This window comes from Oncorhynchus tshawytscha, linkage group LG09 (assembly GCF_018296145.1).
Source record: "Oncorhynchus tshawytscha isolate Ot180627B linkage group LG09, Otsh_v2.0, whole genome shotgun sequence".
Lineage (NCBI taxonomy): Eukaryota > Metazoa > Chordata > Actinopteri > Salmoniformes > Salmonidae > Oncorhynchus > Oncorhynchus tshawytscha.
The window spans coordinates 70,054,817-70,069,917 of NC_056437.1; the positions used below are offsets into that span (position 1 = coordinate 70,054,817).

At 43.3% G+C, this 15,101-nt stretch overlaps 1 protein-coding gene across 1 annotated transcript; it reads right to left on the reverse strand.

Annotated features, from left to right (window-relative positions):
• Positions 1-2,946: 2,946 nt before the first annotated feature.
• Positions 2,947-10,014, reverse strand: LOC112258540 (proline-rich protein 15-like protein A). The gene is made up of 2 exons (XM_024432974.2): positions 9,787-10,014; positions 2,947-4,727 (listed from the first exon to the last, which is right to left on the reverse strand). The coding sequence occupies exon 2, from the start codon at positions 4,676-4,678 to the stop codon at positions 4,355-4,357; it is 324 nt and encodes a 107-aa protein (XP_024288742.1). The 5' UTR covers positions 4,679-4,727; positions 9,787-10,014; the 3' UTR covers positions 2,947-4,354.
• Positions 10,015-15,101: the final 5,087 nt, after the last annotated feature.

The window sequence follows — 15,101 nt, forward strand, 5'->3', positions numbered from 1 at the left end:
ATGCCTACATTCAGATATATACTGAACAAAAATATAAACACAACATGCAAAGTGTAGGTCCGCTGTTTCATGAGCTGAATTAAAAGATCCCCGAAACGTGCAAAAAGCTTATTTCTTTAACATGTTGTTCACAAATTTGTTTACATCCCTGTTAGTGAGCATTTCTCATTTGCCGAGATAATCCATCCACCGGACAGGTGTGGCATATCATGAAGCTGATTAAGCAGCATGACCATTACACATGTGCACCTTGTGCTGGGGACAGTAAAAGGCCACTCTACAATGTGCAGTTTTGTCACACAACACAATGCCACAGATGTCTCAATTTGGAGGGAGTTTGGCAATTGCCATGCTGACTGCAGGAATGTCCACCAGAGATGTTGCCAGAGAACTGAATGTAAATGTCTTTCTCTACCATAAGAAACCCATTGGCGTGCCAATGTTGTTTTTAAAGATTTTGGCAGAACGTCCAACTGGCCTCACAACCGCAGAACACGTGTATCGCGTTGTGTGGGCTAGCGGTTTGCTGATGTCAACGTTGTGAACAGTTTTCCCCATGGTGGCACTGGGGGTATGGTATGGGCAGGCATAAGCTACGACAATGAACTCAATTGCATTTTTCTCTATGGAAATTTGTATGCACGGAGATACCATGACGAAATCCTGAGGCCCATTATCGTGCCATTCATCCGCCGCCATCACCTCATGTTTCAGCATTATAATGCACGGCCCCATGATACAAGGATATGTACACCATTCCTGGAACCTAAAAATGGCGCAGTTTTTCTATGACCTGCATACTCACCAGACTTGTCACCCATTGAGCAGGTTTGGGATGCTCTAGATCAAGGTGTACGACAGCGTGTTCCAGTTCCCGCCAATATCCATCTACTTCACACAGCCATTAAAGAGGAGTGGGACAGCATTCCACAGGCCACAATCAACAGCCTGGTCAACTCTATTCGAAGGAGATGTGTCGCACTGCATGAGGCAAATGGTCACATCAGATACTGACTGGTTTTCTGATCCACTCCACTACTTTTTTTAAAAGGTATTTGTGTCCAACAGATACATATCTGTGTTCCCAGTCATGTGAAATCCATAGATTAGGGCCTAATGTATTTATTTCAAATGACTGAATTCCTTATATGAACTGTAACTCAGTTTAAATCTTTGAAATTGTTGCATATTGTGTTTATATTTTTGTTCAGTATACTGTACTCTGTTCAATATAACTTACCCTTCTATTTCTTGACTGTTGATTCGATGTGCCAATTCGTAAGCAAGTTCTCTGCATTTGAGGCTACTAAAGCCCATGAAACTGGTCCACGAGATTCTTGATATGTTTAGCAAGCTCAGACTCCATGTCATCAGACCTTATTTACCTCTGCTACTCTATCCTAGCTTCTTTCACACAGGCACACATTCATTTTCCTTTTTGTCAATGTGCCTCTTCAGTGTCATTCATTCGATTTTATCATCCCTTGTTGCTCCTCGAATGAACTTCTCCCCTTTTCTCTGTCTGTTTCTATTTTTCTTTCTTTCTTCCTTTGTTTCTTTCTCTCTCTCTTTATTTCTCTCTCTATCTTTCTCTGTCAAAGGAGTTTTGGGTATGGCTCTGAGTTCCCTGCCTTATCACTGCCCTCTGGTGGTAGTTGATTGCCATAGCAGACTTTGTAAAATGTTGGATCATAGCCATATGATATTTTATTGTACAAGTGTATTAAATGTATGATATTATATTTTAATGTACAGGATATTCCATCCTTTATAATCCCTAATATAATTTACAAATACAATTTTAATCAAAGTAGGACTACCTACACATCCAATGAACCTGGATATGCAGGTCCAAAGGACAGTATTAGCATCAAAATGGCATGTATTAATATTGTATAACTGATACATAGTATAAGTTGTTAATTGTGTATTGTTTCATGTGCCTGAAGGGTTCATGGGAATTAACAGTTTGGGATCCTCTGCCATAATAGACCCTGCCTAGCAGGGTTGGGGTCAATTCCATTTCAATTCCAGTCAATTCAGCAAGTACCCTGAAATTCCAATTCTAAATCTCTTCAATGCTTTTCAATAAGGGAAATGTAGAATTTGATTTTGGTTTACTTTCTGAATTGACTGGAATTAAAATGGAATTGACCCCAACCCTTCTGTCTAGATCGAATGTGCCAACTTTGAGATAAACATTGGGCTTGTTCCCACTAGAGGGCATCATTAACTGTTTTATCACCAAAGCCCCATATACTACCCACCACTGCAACCTGTATGCTCTCGTTGGCTGGACCTCACTACATATCCGTCGCCAAACCCATTGGCTCCAGGTCATCTGTAAGTCTTTGCTAGGTAAAGGCCAGCCATATCTCAGCTCACTGGTCACCATAGCAACACCCACCCATAGCACGCACTCCAGCAGGTACATTGCACTGGTCATCCCCAAAGCCAACTTACTTTGGCTGCCTTTCCTTCCAGTTTTCTGCTGCCAATGACTGGAACGAATTGCAAAAATCTCTGAAGCTGGAGTCTTATATCTCCCTCTCTAACTTTAAGCTTCAGCTGTCTGAGTGGCTTACTGATCACTGTACCTGTACACAGCCAATCTGTAAATAGCACACCGGACTACCTCATCCCCATATTATTACTTACACTCTTGCTCTTTTGCACCCCAGTATCTCTACTTGCACATCATCATCTGCACATATATCACTCCAGTATTAATGCTAAACTTTGCCTCTATGGCCTATTTATTGCCTACCTCCCTACTCTTCTACATTTGCACACACTGTACATAGATTTTTCTTTTCTTTTGTGTTACTGACTGTACATTTGTTTATGTGTAACTCTGTGTTGTTGTTTTTGTCGCACTGTTTTGCATTATCATTATCATCCTATAAGAGGTAATGGAATGAGGTCACAGTAACACAAGAGAGATCCTTAAGCATTTCAATAAAATCATATGTATATTTTATTTATAAAAACAAGTCTGCATTTATTTTACAAAATTATTCAAAATGTACAGCACCCTTTCAATGAAAGGGATTTTTGTCATTAAGTGTAGAAGGTGAAAATGAAATGAAAGATACTTTTTCAGTCTTTGTAGAGGAGGGATCTCATGTGTAGTTTTAGCAAAGATGGTGGATAAATGAAGAGAGTTCATTCAGGCCTTCTACCATCGAAAATAAATAGTCAGTTCCGGTCTACTTAACTGGGTGTGTCTCCCATAGCCACCAATGCAATAGCAGCTAGGTCTGGTCTACTTATACAGTACTTCATTGACTTTCATTGAACCAGAAAAAAACAGCATTTGGGGTGTCTCGCTTCCTCTTCCATTTCTGGTTTTGTGTTGGCTTCAGTGTCTGCCAATATCTTGCAAATACTAAAGCAACACTGGAGAAATGCGGAGAACTTGTGTTGAAACCTTGCAGTCTATCTATGAAGCAGTCCTTGACTTTTACATTAGAAAGTGCAATTCAAAGAAAAACTGAAATATTTGTCTAGTTTGAGATGACATTTTAAAGGGATAGAGAAGTCTATTGGTATTTAAAATTTAAAAAATTTAAAAAACAAGTATATATATATATATATATACATATATATACTCAGGTTTTAAAACTCAGGTTAGTTTTAGAACAATTGATTTTAGAACAATTGATTTTTGAGGTGACATGTTTGTGAATGACACGTGACACAGTCTGCCGCTATGGAAACCAGTCAACCTCCAACAGTCGGTAACCATGTCCTCTAGGTCATAAAGCTGTTATGCAAACGTCTGTTTCATACGTTACCTATTTGCTTTGTACAGATGACAAACTTAACAACACCAGTAAAGTACACATTCTGTACCGTACAATGACTGTACAATGTAATATGCATGCCCTGAAACTCCTCTCTGTTCCTGTGATCTGTTGAATATTTAAAACCGAAGATGACTAATAGCACCTCATTAAAGGTCGTCTGTTCATGTAAACATGGCCTAGTTATGAAGCAGACAGACAGGGGAGAATTAGGTGTCCCATTCTTCCACTGATTATAGATGGAAGAGACAGAGAGTGTGATACCAAGATGCAGACAAAGACTCCCAGTCAGTCCCACATTTATAGGGAATAAAGAACAAAGATCTCTGGCTGGATTGACACAGACGACATGTCCCAATGGGATGCACTGCCCTCCATCTCTATGAGTGTTACTGAGTGTGATAGAGGGCACCGTGTGAAATGGTGTGACCAATGAGGGAGAGGCAGAGAACGTCTTCTGTGTTTGAGTCTGCATTAATTAGTTTAATAGAGAAAGCCATGAATTTTTGGTGTGTATGCATGTGTGTGTGTGAACTTTGTTTCCCAGCTCAGAGGTTCTCGTTGCTAGGCTCGTGACCAGGGAACAGATCGGGGGTTTCTGCTAACGTGGCCCTGACCTTCTTCTTCTCTTTAAAACGTCCTGAGTGGGACACTTTGACATGGCGTCCCTTGGTGGTGGTCTTATCCACTATCCTCTCCAGACGGGCGTTCAACTGGCTGTCCTCTGTGGCGCCCTCTACTGGCCCGGGGGCTCCGCCGTGGGGTGTGGTATTGCTACCGTACTCCGCTGGGATCTCGTACAGTACCTTGGGCTCCGACTTCTTCTTACGTAGGAAGGTGAGCTTCCACCAGCCAGGCGATGGGTCAGCCATGACCACACACAGAGAGAGGAGGGAGAGCGGGATGTAAGAATGGAGGGGCCTTGGGTTGGTGTAGGGAGAGAAAGAGCGAGAAGGTTAGTAATAAGTTAGTTAACTGTAGCTTTATAGCTCCAACGTTTACAATGAAGATGGATCAAACATGAGTCATGACCTCTCAGAAAGAAGAATGAGGGAGGGAGGGTTACGTAAATCCCCTCACTACTCCCTTCCCATTCCCCTTTCAAACTCCTGCCACACCTCTTACCATAAGCCCTAACCACAGTAACCTGACTCCCAACACTGCCCAGCTCAGATCGATCTGTGTCAGATAGATCTGTGTCAGGGGGAACTGACTGAGCTCTCCTGAATATTTCAGGGGAACTCAATAGGCACCATATGGTGGAGTGATGACAGGGCACCGCTGGTGATTGGGTTACTCCTATTGTGTGTTGGCCAAGCTAAACGTGCTGGCAGCTAATACAGCGCCTCATATTTCAGCTAAACCCTTTCTACGATGGGGTAACACTCACGGGTTGCCCAATCTCTGGTACTGAGGTGCTGCTCTTTGAATAGCAAGCGCCGTGCTAACATTGTCACTACTTCTGCTACTACTACTGCCATTATCAATCCCTCTACCATTGTCACTACTTCTGCCACTACTACTGCCATTATCAGTCCCTCTACTATTGTCACTACTTCTGCCATTATCAATCCCTCTACCATTGTCACTACTTCTGCCACTACTACTGCCATTATCAGTCCCTCTACCATTGTCACTACTTCTGCCACTACTACTGCCATTATCAATCCCTCTACTATTGTCACTACTTCTGCCATTATCAATCCCTCTACCATTGTCACTACTTCTGCCACTACTACTGCCATTATCAATCCCTCTACCATTGTTGCCACCACTATCACAATAGATATGACTACTACTGCTACTACATCGACTACTGCTAATGCAAACCTGCGATTGGGGTTAGTTCCATTCTGATGCAGTCATTTCTGATCATTAATATACTTCTGTTTCCAGCTGAAATTCCCCTGGCCTTGGTTCAAATCCAACCAGTCATTAGAATAATTCTTTCAACAGGAAGTTTCAGTTTAGTGTTTCATCTCAATGGAAGTGTCCCTGTTAGGACTAGACTGAAAAGTACCCTGGTGTTAGAGAGTGAAAAGCTTTTAAAACTCCAGGTAAACCGTTCTGCAAACAAACACCAAAGGGACTTCCAGAAATCATGTGTTCTGTAGTGTGTCAGTGCAGGTTAAGTGCTCTTGCTCGGACTGTAGAAGTCGTGGGAGAGTTTGGCGGCTCATTGTGTAATACAGGCAGAGCAGGTTGTATTGTCTGTCCTGTGGGTTTTTACACAAGTAAACCTTCCCACTTTAGCAAACATGTACTGATTTACCAACACACGTGCTGTATCAACACAAATGGACATCTAGAGCATGAAGACCAGACTAACTATGTGAAGCGCAGACAAAGGCGAAGGCCGAACACACACATGCAAATGGAGGGACACACATATAGCAAACATGTAGTAAATGTAAAAATAGACACGTGCGCGCGCACACACACACACACACGCTAACACAAACATACACGAACACATACTGCTCTGCCCTCGCTGCACACAGATAAAGCCTCTGCTTGGTGCCACTCTCCCGCCCAGAAGAAGGGAGTAGGCTGTTACCCGCCGGTCGCTTAGCAACGCTGTGGAAATTTCCATAGAATATGCTAATGTAATTTTGGTGATCTGTTTGGGTGCTGATCAGTGGTGGAAAAAGTACCCAATTTTCATACTTGAGTAAACGTAAAGATTCCTTTTTATTTTAAATACTCAAGAAAAAGTGAAAGTCACCCAGTAAAATTCGACTTGAGTAAAAGTCTAAAAGTATTTGGTTTTAAATGTACTTAAGTATTAAAAGTAAAAGTATAAATCATTTAAAATGTCTTATATTAAGCAAACCAGACGACACTGTTTTCTTGTTTTTTTAATTGACAGATAACCAGGGGCACAGTCCAACACTCAGACATCATTTACAAACGAAGCATTTGTGTTTAGTGAGTCCGCCAGATCAGAGGCAGTAGGGATGACCAGGGATGTTCTCTTGATAAGTTTTCCTGTCCGGCTAAGCATTCAAAATGTAACGAGTACTTTTGGGTGTCATGGAAAATGTATGGAGTAAAAAGTACATGATTTTCTTTAGGAATGTAGTGAAGTAGAAGTTGTCAAAAATATAAATAGTAAAGAAAAGTACAGATACACCCCTAAAATATATATATATATATATACTTAAGCACTTTACACCACTGACTTTCTAGTGACTGATAGCTGAGGGTTGGGTTTGCGTGTGTAGATGAACAAGTGGAAGCCAAGACAGATTTTCTTCTCTCATGACAAAACAGCGGATACACTTGGCCAACATGTTAATGTTTGAGTTCCTTTGACTGGTTTCCTGCCAGGGTTCAGAGGCAAAACTAGTCTGGGCGTCTTTTTATCTGCCTCAGCATAATAGTCCGTCTAAGATATGTCTAGTCTTAAATATCTGGCTTTAGGTGAGATAATTTCTTGTTTACAGTTGATAGTTTTACTGGTCAATTGTTATTCAAGCTGACATATTTGTAAGGATAAATTGCTTATCTGGGTTTACTAACACATATGTCAGTCACCGGACTTTGTAGTACTGCCCTATGTGTGGGTGGTTATCTTACAGTCAAAGTGCAACCCATTTTATGACCCTTCTCAAGCGCTTTTCCTTATTAGTTATATTGCCCATTATATTGCCCATTATATTGCCCATTGGAATGCCAGTCAGTCAGCGACATTCAACATAGCTCATTCTCAGGTCATCCACCCTGTCTGTCTTTCCGTCATTCCATCCACCTCTTGTCCTTTAGCCATCAGTAACCTAGATTTCCCACATCACCCCCTCCTCAGAGCAGAACCTCCGTCGGGTAGCGGGACCATGTCCTGGACTAGTCGTTGGTACAGCCAGTCCAGCTCAGCAGACAAGGTTCCTTCCAGTAAAAGCTCCAAGTACTGAGTTGGATTAAATGATGTCATGAGGAGTTCCATAAGGAAACATGAAATCTCCATTTTAGAGAATGTCACGACTCATCTTCCTGTTCGGGCGGTGCTCGGCGGTCGTCGTCACCGGTCTACTAGCCGCCACCAATCCCTTTTCCCTTTTCTATTGGTTTTGTCTTATTGGTTACACCTGTTTCTTGTTTAGGTTTTTAGTTGGGCTATTTAAGCCGGTAAGGCCCGCCTGCTCTTTGTGCGGGCTTATTTGTCCTCTGTGTTTGTGTGTGGTAGTGCGTTTCAGTTTTGTTTTTTCTCCGGACTGGTTAGGTGCTGGTTTTGGGCCGGTCGTTTATGTGCGCCTTGTATTGGCCATGTGCTATTTTCTCTGTGCCGGAAATTAAAGCATTGTTCTGTACCTTCTGCCTCCTGCGCCTGACTCCGCACCCACTACCCTAAGTGCGTTACAGAGATTCATTCATTTTATGGCTGTGGCTGTGTTGCGTGACTATTTGGAATGGCCAAAGGCTAGACCAGAGGCAATCCCTTCAAGGTAACAATGATCATGCACATATTCCTTATCCAGAAAATCGATCAAACAATCATAATCACAATTTCACTCCATTACAGGTCGTAAACCTGCGCTTAGAGCCCAGATTTCTAGTGAGACCGTATCACCGTACACTCTGTAGCAATCCTTCCAGTCATGTGGAAAGTCTACGCTATGGTAAACATCCACCTGTGTGTGCAGACTGGGGTTAACGCCACTGATAGGAAAGTCACCTTTGGTGATAACTCTGTCTGCAATAAAGCCTATAGCTTCATTCCCATGCAAACGTTAGACTCTTATCTGGGAATTCAAATATTTACGAAATGTGGAGCATGGTCAAGCATGAGGGGAAAGTCCCTTAAAATTACAACCTCACTTCTCGTGCATCTGTCAAACTATTGCATTAAGCAGGCTTTGACACAACAGTGGCCAATAGGCGGGCCATTAGGGCAGTGGTCAAGCCCTCTAAGGATATACTATACGTGTTTTGGTATGTGTTAAAATTGATGCCGTGACTAAGATGATACGTATTACTTATTAGCGAAGAGTAAGATGTCAAGGCGAGTTACGCAAATGACGGTGTCATGTTGGTATTTTTACGGCTGACGTAGTTTGCGGGAGTGTTGTATTGAATCCATACAAATGTAGACACATTGGTATACGGTCACCAAGGCACAGTGCAATCAGTTAGGTGCAGTGTGTGCTAACAGCTTAGTGTTTACTCAGTGTGTGTATGGTCAACAGGCTCAGCGTTCAAAGGTCCTCATTGCTAACTGGAGGGGCCCAAGGAAGCCTATCGTGTCTGAAGTCCACTTTCAGTCAGTTTAAGAGGTGTCCGTCTGAATTAGGTATGTTGTGTGAAGGGTGCAGCAAGCACAACATTTGGCGTTGTGGAGAAAGACACAACAAGCTCTTCAAATTTGATCATCCATATATTGTTATTGCAATCTTGCTGTACATCTGGCAAAATGTTGTTAATTGTGTACTGTCAAGGTACAGGTTAGGTGTGTGTGTGTGTGTGTGTGTGTGTGTGTGTGTGTGTGTGCGCGTGTGTGTGTGTGTGTGTGTGTTCACAAGAATAGTAAACAAACAAAAGATGTTGTTGGTCCCCACAAACTTAAATGCTATTGGTTGGGGGTTTAGGGTTAAAGTTAGAATTAGGGTTAGGGTTAGGAGCCTGGGTTAGTTTTAGGGTTAGGAGCCTGGTTTAGTTTTAGGATTAGGGTTAGGAGCCTGGGTTAGTTTTAGGGTTAGGGTTAGGAGCCTGGTTTAGTTTTAGGGTTAGGGTTAGGAGCCTGGGTTAGTTTTAGGGTTAGGGTTAGGAGCCTGGGTTAGTTTTAGGTTTAGGAGCTAGGGCCAAGTTTAGGGTTAAGGTTAGCGTTAGGTTTAGGGTTAGGGGCTAGGGAAAATAAGATTTTGAATGGGACTGAATTGTGTGTCCCCACAAGGTGATTGTACAATACTGTGTGTGTGTGTGTGTGTGTGTGTGTGTGTTTGTGTGTGTGTGTGTGTGTGTGTGTGTGTGTCTGCAATAACCTCACCTGTGTATATGTAGAGATCTGGAGGCGACCTTCCTCCCAAAGCTTAATAGTTTATGGGAGAAACCCTGCTAGCAAAGCCAAATTCATTGATTCAAATATCAGATCATTCCCACTCCAATATCCACTCCAGAATCCTCTTCCACTCTTATCCTTTTACTGCTGTCCTTCCCTTCGTCTTCTTCGTCCTCCCCTGTTCAGTCTATTCTCTCTCTCTCTCTCTCTCTCGCTGATAGTCAGGTGTAGAGCTACAGGTACAACCTTTGTCCCTCCTCCTGTCACACAAATACACACTCAGCTGAGTTGAACACTATAGACCCCGCCCACTGGGACTTGGGCAAACACAACCAGGGTGACAGTGAGACGAGAAGAGCGTAGATAGACGCTCAGTATATCCGCTCGACCCATCACATGTTCTGCCGAAACACTCTGCCAACACGTTCACCGTGTCTGCTGGTCCAGTCAGACAGAAGGCTTGGTAATACCAACTATGCAAAGCCTTGAGAGGTTAGAGAGGACGACCGTTGTTTATGGTTATACCGGAGATCTGCACGCTATTAGATATCATGTTGTGTCCATGTCGATTGTCATCATGCCTGGCGTTATAGTTTTCAATACTCCCTCAGAAGTAGGACCAAAATGTAACCAAAAGGCTTAGCCCTCGGATGCTTTATGGAAGTGGATCTTCATGGCTTCAATTTGTATTGGCATCATTGTTGGATGTCAACGTGTTGTTCAGACGCTCTTGGATACATAAACCACACGTGTATCAATATCGCTCACCTGAATATACAACACACACGTTCAGACACATACAATGACGGGGCAAAAAAATATATACTTGGTATTTTTATTCGAAGGGTAAGACAGCAGAAGTCTCGTACAACCCTCTCCAATATCCCCAAAAAGTGAAACCTAAGCAAACACAAACGTCGGCTACACAATAAAACCATCTCCAAGACAGCTTGTGAGAAGGCTTGAAACTGGCAGATCACATGTCAGTTGAAAACATCCTTATGACCCAAAATGGCTGCCATTAAAACCAAAGAGGCCTATATAAGCCAGCTCGTCTCTCCCCGCAAGCCTAGAGAGCATGGCTCCTTGTGTCCAGCTCCAAGTAGTCAACCATCTGTTTGCTGAGGCCCATCAACCTGTGATCGTGTGATTACGTGTCTCTAGAAGGGCGATGTGGACAAACAACACAATCGAGGCGTGTCTTTTGGGTGAACATGTTTGTTGTTTCATATACATGTTTCGCCAGTGACTTTCCCTGAAGCATAAGGGTGACAGGGGGCAGTTTCTCTGACTATCTACATCATGTAGGCTACAACTTGAACCAACACAGATGTGAACCCATTATCCTATATCATAATATCCTGTTTTGACTATCTGAACTCTACAATAATACATTTATTTGACACAGCGCTATGAGCATTATTGAAAGATCAGATTGAAGAGGGAGGAAATAGGCCTGAGCAGGGCCCCTGTCCTATCAATCTCTACCACAGGGCACATCATGTAAAACTCCCAACAATGCCATCCTTAGATCTCAAGCATATCTCAGCTTCATATCAGTTTGCATGTTCTGGGCAGAAGTGGTCATGCTCCCTCCCTCCCTCTCTTTGTCTGATCTCATCTCTCTGTCTCTCTCTGTCTCTCTCTCCCCCTTTCTAGGATAGGCTGGGCGTGTGCCTCGGCAGTGTTTTATTGGCAGATGCCTGGAAAACAAACACAATTGAAAGGGACACACCATCCAACACCCAACAACGCTGTCTTTTACCAGCACTGCACAAGGGTTCACATAGCTCTATACATACTGTTCCTTCTGACCTCTGACCCCAAATGAGTGTTTCAGTTCTTCAAACCAATAGATGTTTGGAGAAGGAGAAAGGGCCAAAGGGGTCACGTGTGTGTTAGTATGTGACAGAGAGGGTCAGAGAGGAGGAGAATGATTATCTATGCATAGTCACTTTACCCCTACCTACATGTACAAATAACCTCAACTAACCTGTACCCCCACACGTTGACTCAGTACCAGCACCCCCTGTATATAGTTACTTTATTTTATTTTTGACTTTAGTTTATTTAGTAAATATTTTCTGAAATCTCTTTCTTGAACTGCATTGTTGGTTAAGGGTATTTCACGGTAAGGTCTACACCTGTTGTATTCGGCGCTTGTGACAAATACAATTTGATTTGATTTGAACTTCAAGGTGACAGGGGCCTTAGACAGACAGCAGCACGTGGCCCTACAAATGGAGCCTTGTTTCTGACGGTTGATCACAGAAAGCACAGAACAATTCTGCTCTGGTCTGTACCTGTGTGGGGAAAATGGGAGTGAACTTTACCTCTACGACTGGATCCTAGCTGATGATACTGGTTTGGTTTACTTGGTGGATAACAAGAGAGCTGGGGGAGAAAATAAACCGTGGAGACAATGTCATTCACTTGTGAGAGAAGATCTGATTAAATATCCCTTGTAATCAACAGTAATGTTACCGTTCGTTGATGCCAATTTGACATGACTGTTTGCTGAGACTGGATTATCAACTCTATGTGAAAATATAGTCAAGTGCCCACGCAATGAAATGTTCATTCAAAGCAGGCACCCCGTACAGAACTGTAGCGACGTAGATAAGCAAATTCGTCCCGGCATCAATCACAACTGTCTCGCAGATAAAAGGAAAGCCGTGCCAACAAGCCAAATAGAAGATTCTTTCCTGTCAAACTGATTCTACGTGCAGTATAATCTACCTGTCAATCTACTAGAGAAACTGGCACTATCACATCGCACTGTAAAGGCATGTCAATACAATATGCACTGTGTTTTACACTAGATATATGTTATTCTTGTCATTTTGCCTGTGTGAGTGTCTGTAGTGTTTTGATTTCAATATGTTGTTGGTTAGGCATGTGTTGTTGGGCGTTGTCTGCCAATAATCAACCAGTGGGTATAAATAGTTTATTGAGTTGAAGTGGTTTTAGCAACAGTACCTCCTTGTGGACAGAGATTAGAACTGCACATACACACAATGGCAGAAGACACATTGCAAGGATTCTATCACGTTGCCCCCCCCCAAAAAAGGCAATGTGACCTCTCTAAAATAAACTGTAATAGTCTCTCTTTGTAATCTACCACAGATGCCAGACTAGGCATTTGGGTCAAATATCTCCTTAGTACAACAAGCCCCACTAGCAATAGAGACTATCAAATAGCACATCACTGGATGTAGTACTCACATTACCCAGCAGAGAGCATCCAACCAGCATTGTACATGACATCACTGGGCACTGCTGGGCTCTCTGCCATCACACACAGGGCTGGCACTCTGCCATGGCAGTAACTTCACTCGTGCTGTCCTGCTGGTGGCAGACCTCTAAAGCGATTAGGTCACGCTGCTCTCTGGCGCTAGGAAACCTCCATGGCACCTCCGTGCTGCTCTCCCATGTGGCACATTGGCTGTGGGTCCACCGGGTCAGTCTAGCACAGCTAGGAACTCTGGGTCTATCTCCAAGTCCTGGGGAGCGTCTTACAGATTTACAGACTACAGTCCACTGGTTGCTAGTGGGGCTTGTTGTACCACGACGCCACCGAAATGACTGATGTCAGGAGAAGAACTAGGTTGAGTATGTTGGGTGTTTTTTTCCGTCTCTCGTACCAGTGGCTGTTGTCTGCGCAAACGAGATGGTTGAAGTTGTAAAGGGAGTCTTAAAGTAACACTGCCACCCTGTGGTCTTACCCTATCGTTGCAGGGAAGCTGATCAGATGGGGACAATGGTTTGAAAGGTTTTTGTACTGTCTTTGTTTGCAGTAGTATGGTGATAGGACACCAGGTGGCAGTTGAGCATATTTACACTCAAAACCTCGTGATTTCATAATAACAGTTGAGAATGTTCTGTATGTTTTAGGGTTCAGACACACAGTTTAGAAATACAGTATCCAACTCAATCAGAGGAAACAGCAGTGAAGAACATTGGGTGGATCATTGGTAGAATAATGAAGAGGGAGAGTGGAGGGAAAAGGGGAGAGTGATGTTTATTTATTTTCCCTTTTGTACTGTAATTATTTGCACATAGTTACAGCACTGTATATAGCCACAATATGACATTTGAAATGCCTCTATTCCTTTTGAACTTTTGTGAGTGTAATGTTTACTGTTCATTTGTATTATTTATTTCAGTTTTGTTAATAATCTATTTCACTTGCTTTGGCAATGTCAACATATGTTTCCCATTCCAGTAAATCCCTTTGAATTGAGAGAGTGAGAGTGAGAGATAGAGGTGCTCTGTAAATGTGATTCTGAAGGAGGGCTGTCCCCTTAAGCGCAAGGTAGCCCCCTTAACTCTCCTCTCTCGCTCTCCTTCCCCTCTCTCCTCTCTCGCTTTCCTTCCCCTCTCTCCTCTCGCGTGCGACTCCATTTTAATTTCACAGCAGAGAGGGCTTAATTCATGGCAGTGGGTACCCCAGTGCCACCCCCCCCCTCTCTCTCTCTCTGTCAAGCAGGACACTCAAAGCACTGTTACATCCTCCTGCTTCCCTCCTTCCCTCTCTTCATGCCCACCCCATCACTCCAGTCGCTCGTTACCGAGGGCGGCGGAGGAGGCACAGTGAATGATGGGAGCCATCCATTAGAACCCCACCACCACCCTCTGTCCTACGCACACTCATACACACACACCTGACTCACAAATACACACCCACCCCCTGACACAAATGTATGCATACACACACTCACAACAACCACCTCAAACACACAGACACTCTCACCTTCTTCTTCCCTCACCCAGAGTAGGTGTAAGCCGTGCTTTAACGGCCACTTCCTCTCCAGTCCGGTCCAATATGCACCAGTGTTACCGGTTACAATGGGAGTGGGGGATAGAGTGTGCCGGGGTGGGGATAAAGCATCAGACTACACCCCGGTTTCTATTCTCCTCTTGCAGCGATGGTCATGTCTGTAACACGTTTGACACAACCAATTCGTAGCATTCCTTTATTGATTGGCAGTGACGTATTTTCCGTTTTGTTACTATTCTATTTACCTTCAACTCCTCCAGGCCCTGCCCAGTGGGTCACCCATTCAGTCATACTGTAGAATGGTCCTTCTTTTCCGTTTACCTAAATAGCCACTTCCCATTTCAAATTGTGGGTAATCGAGCTGTATCAGCGCTGCAATAACTCATGATGATGATGATGATGATGTTCCTACAGTAACATTGTTTATGGTCAAAGCTGTGATGATAGAAAGATGCTGGTAACACTAACGACTGTCGAATGTCGGTAATGGTCACAGTGACGGTAATGGCAAGATAGTGGATAA

Bases quoted from the DNA above. Each gene is read 5' to 3' on its own strand.
- LOC112258540 (XM_024432974.2), bottom strand. From the start codon at position 4,678: ATGGCTGACCCATCGCCTGGCTGGTGGAAGCTCACCTTCCTACGTAAG.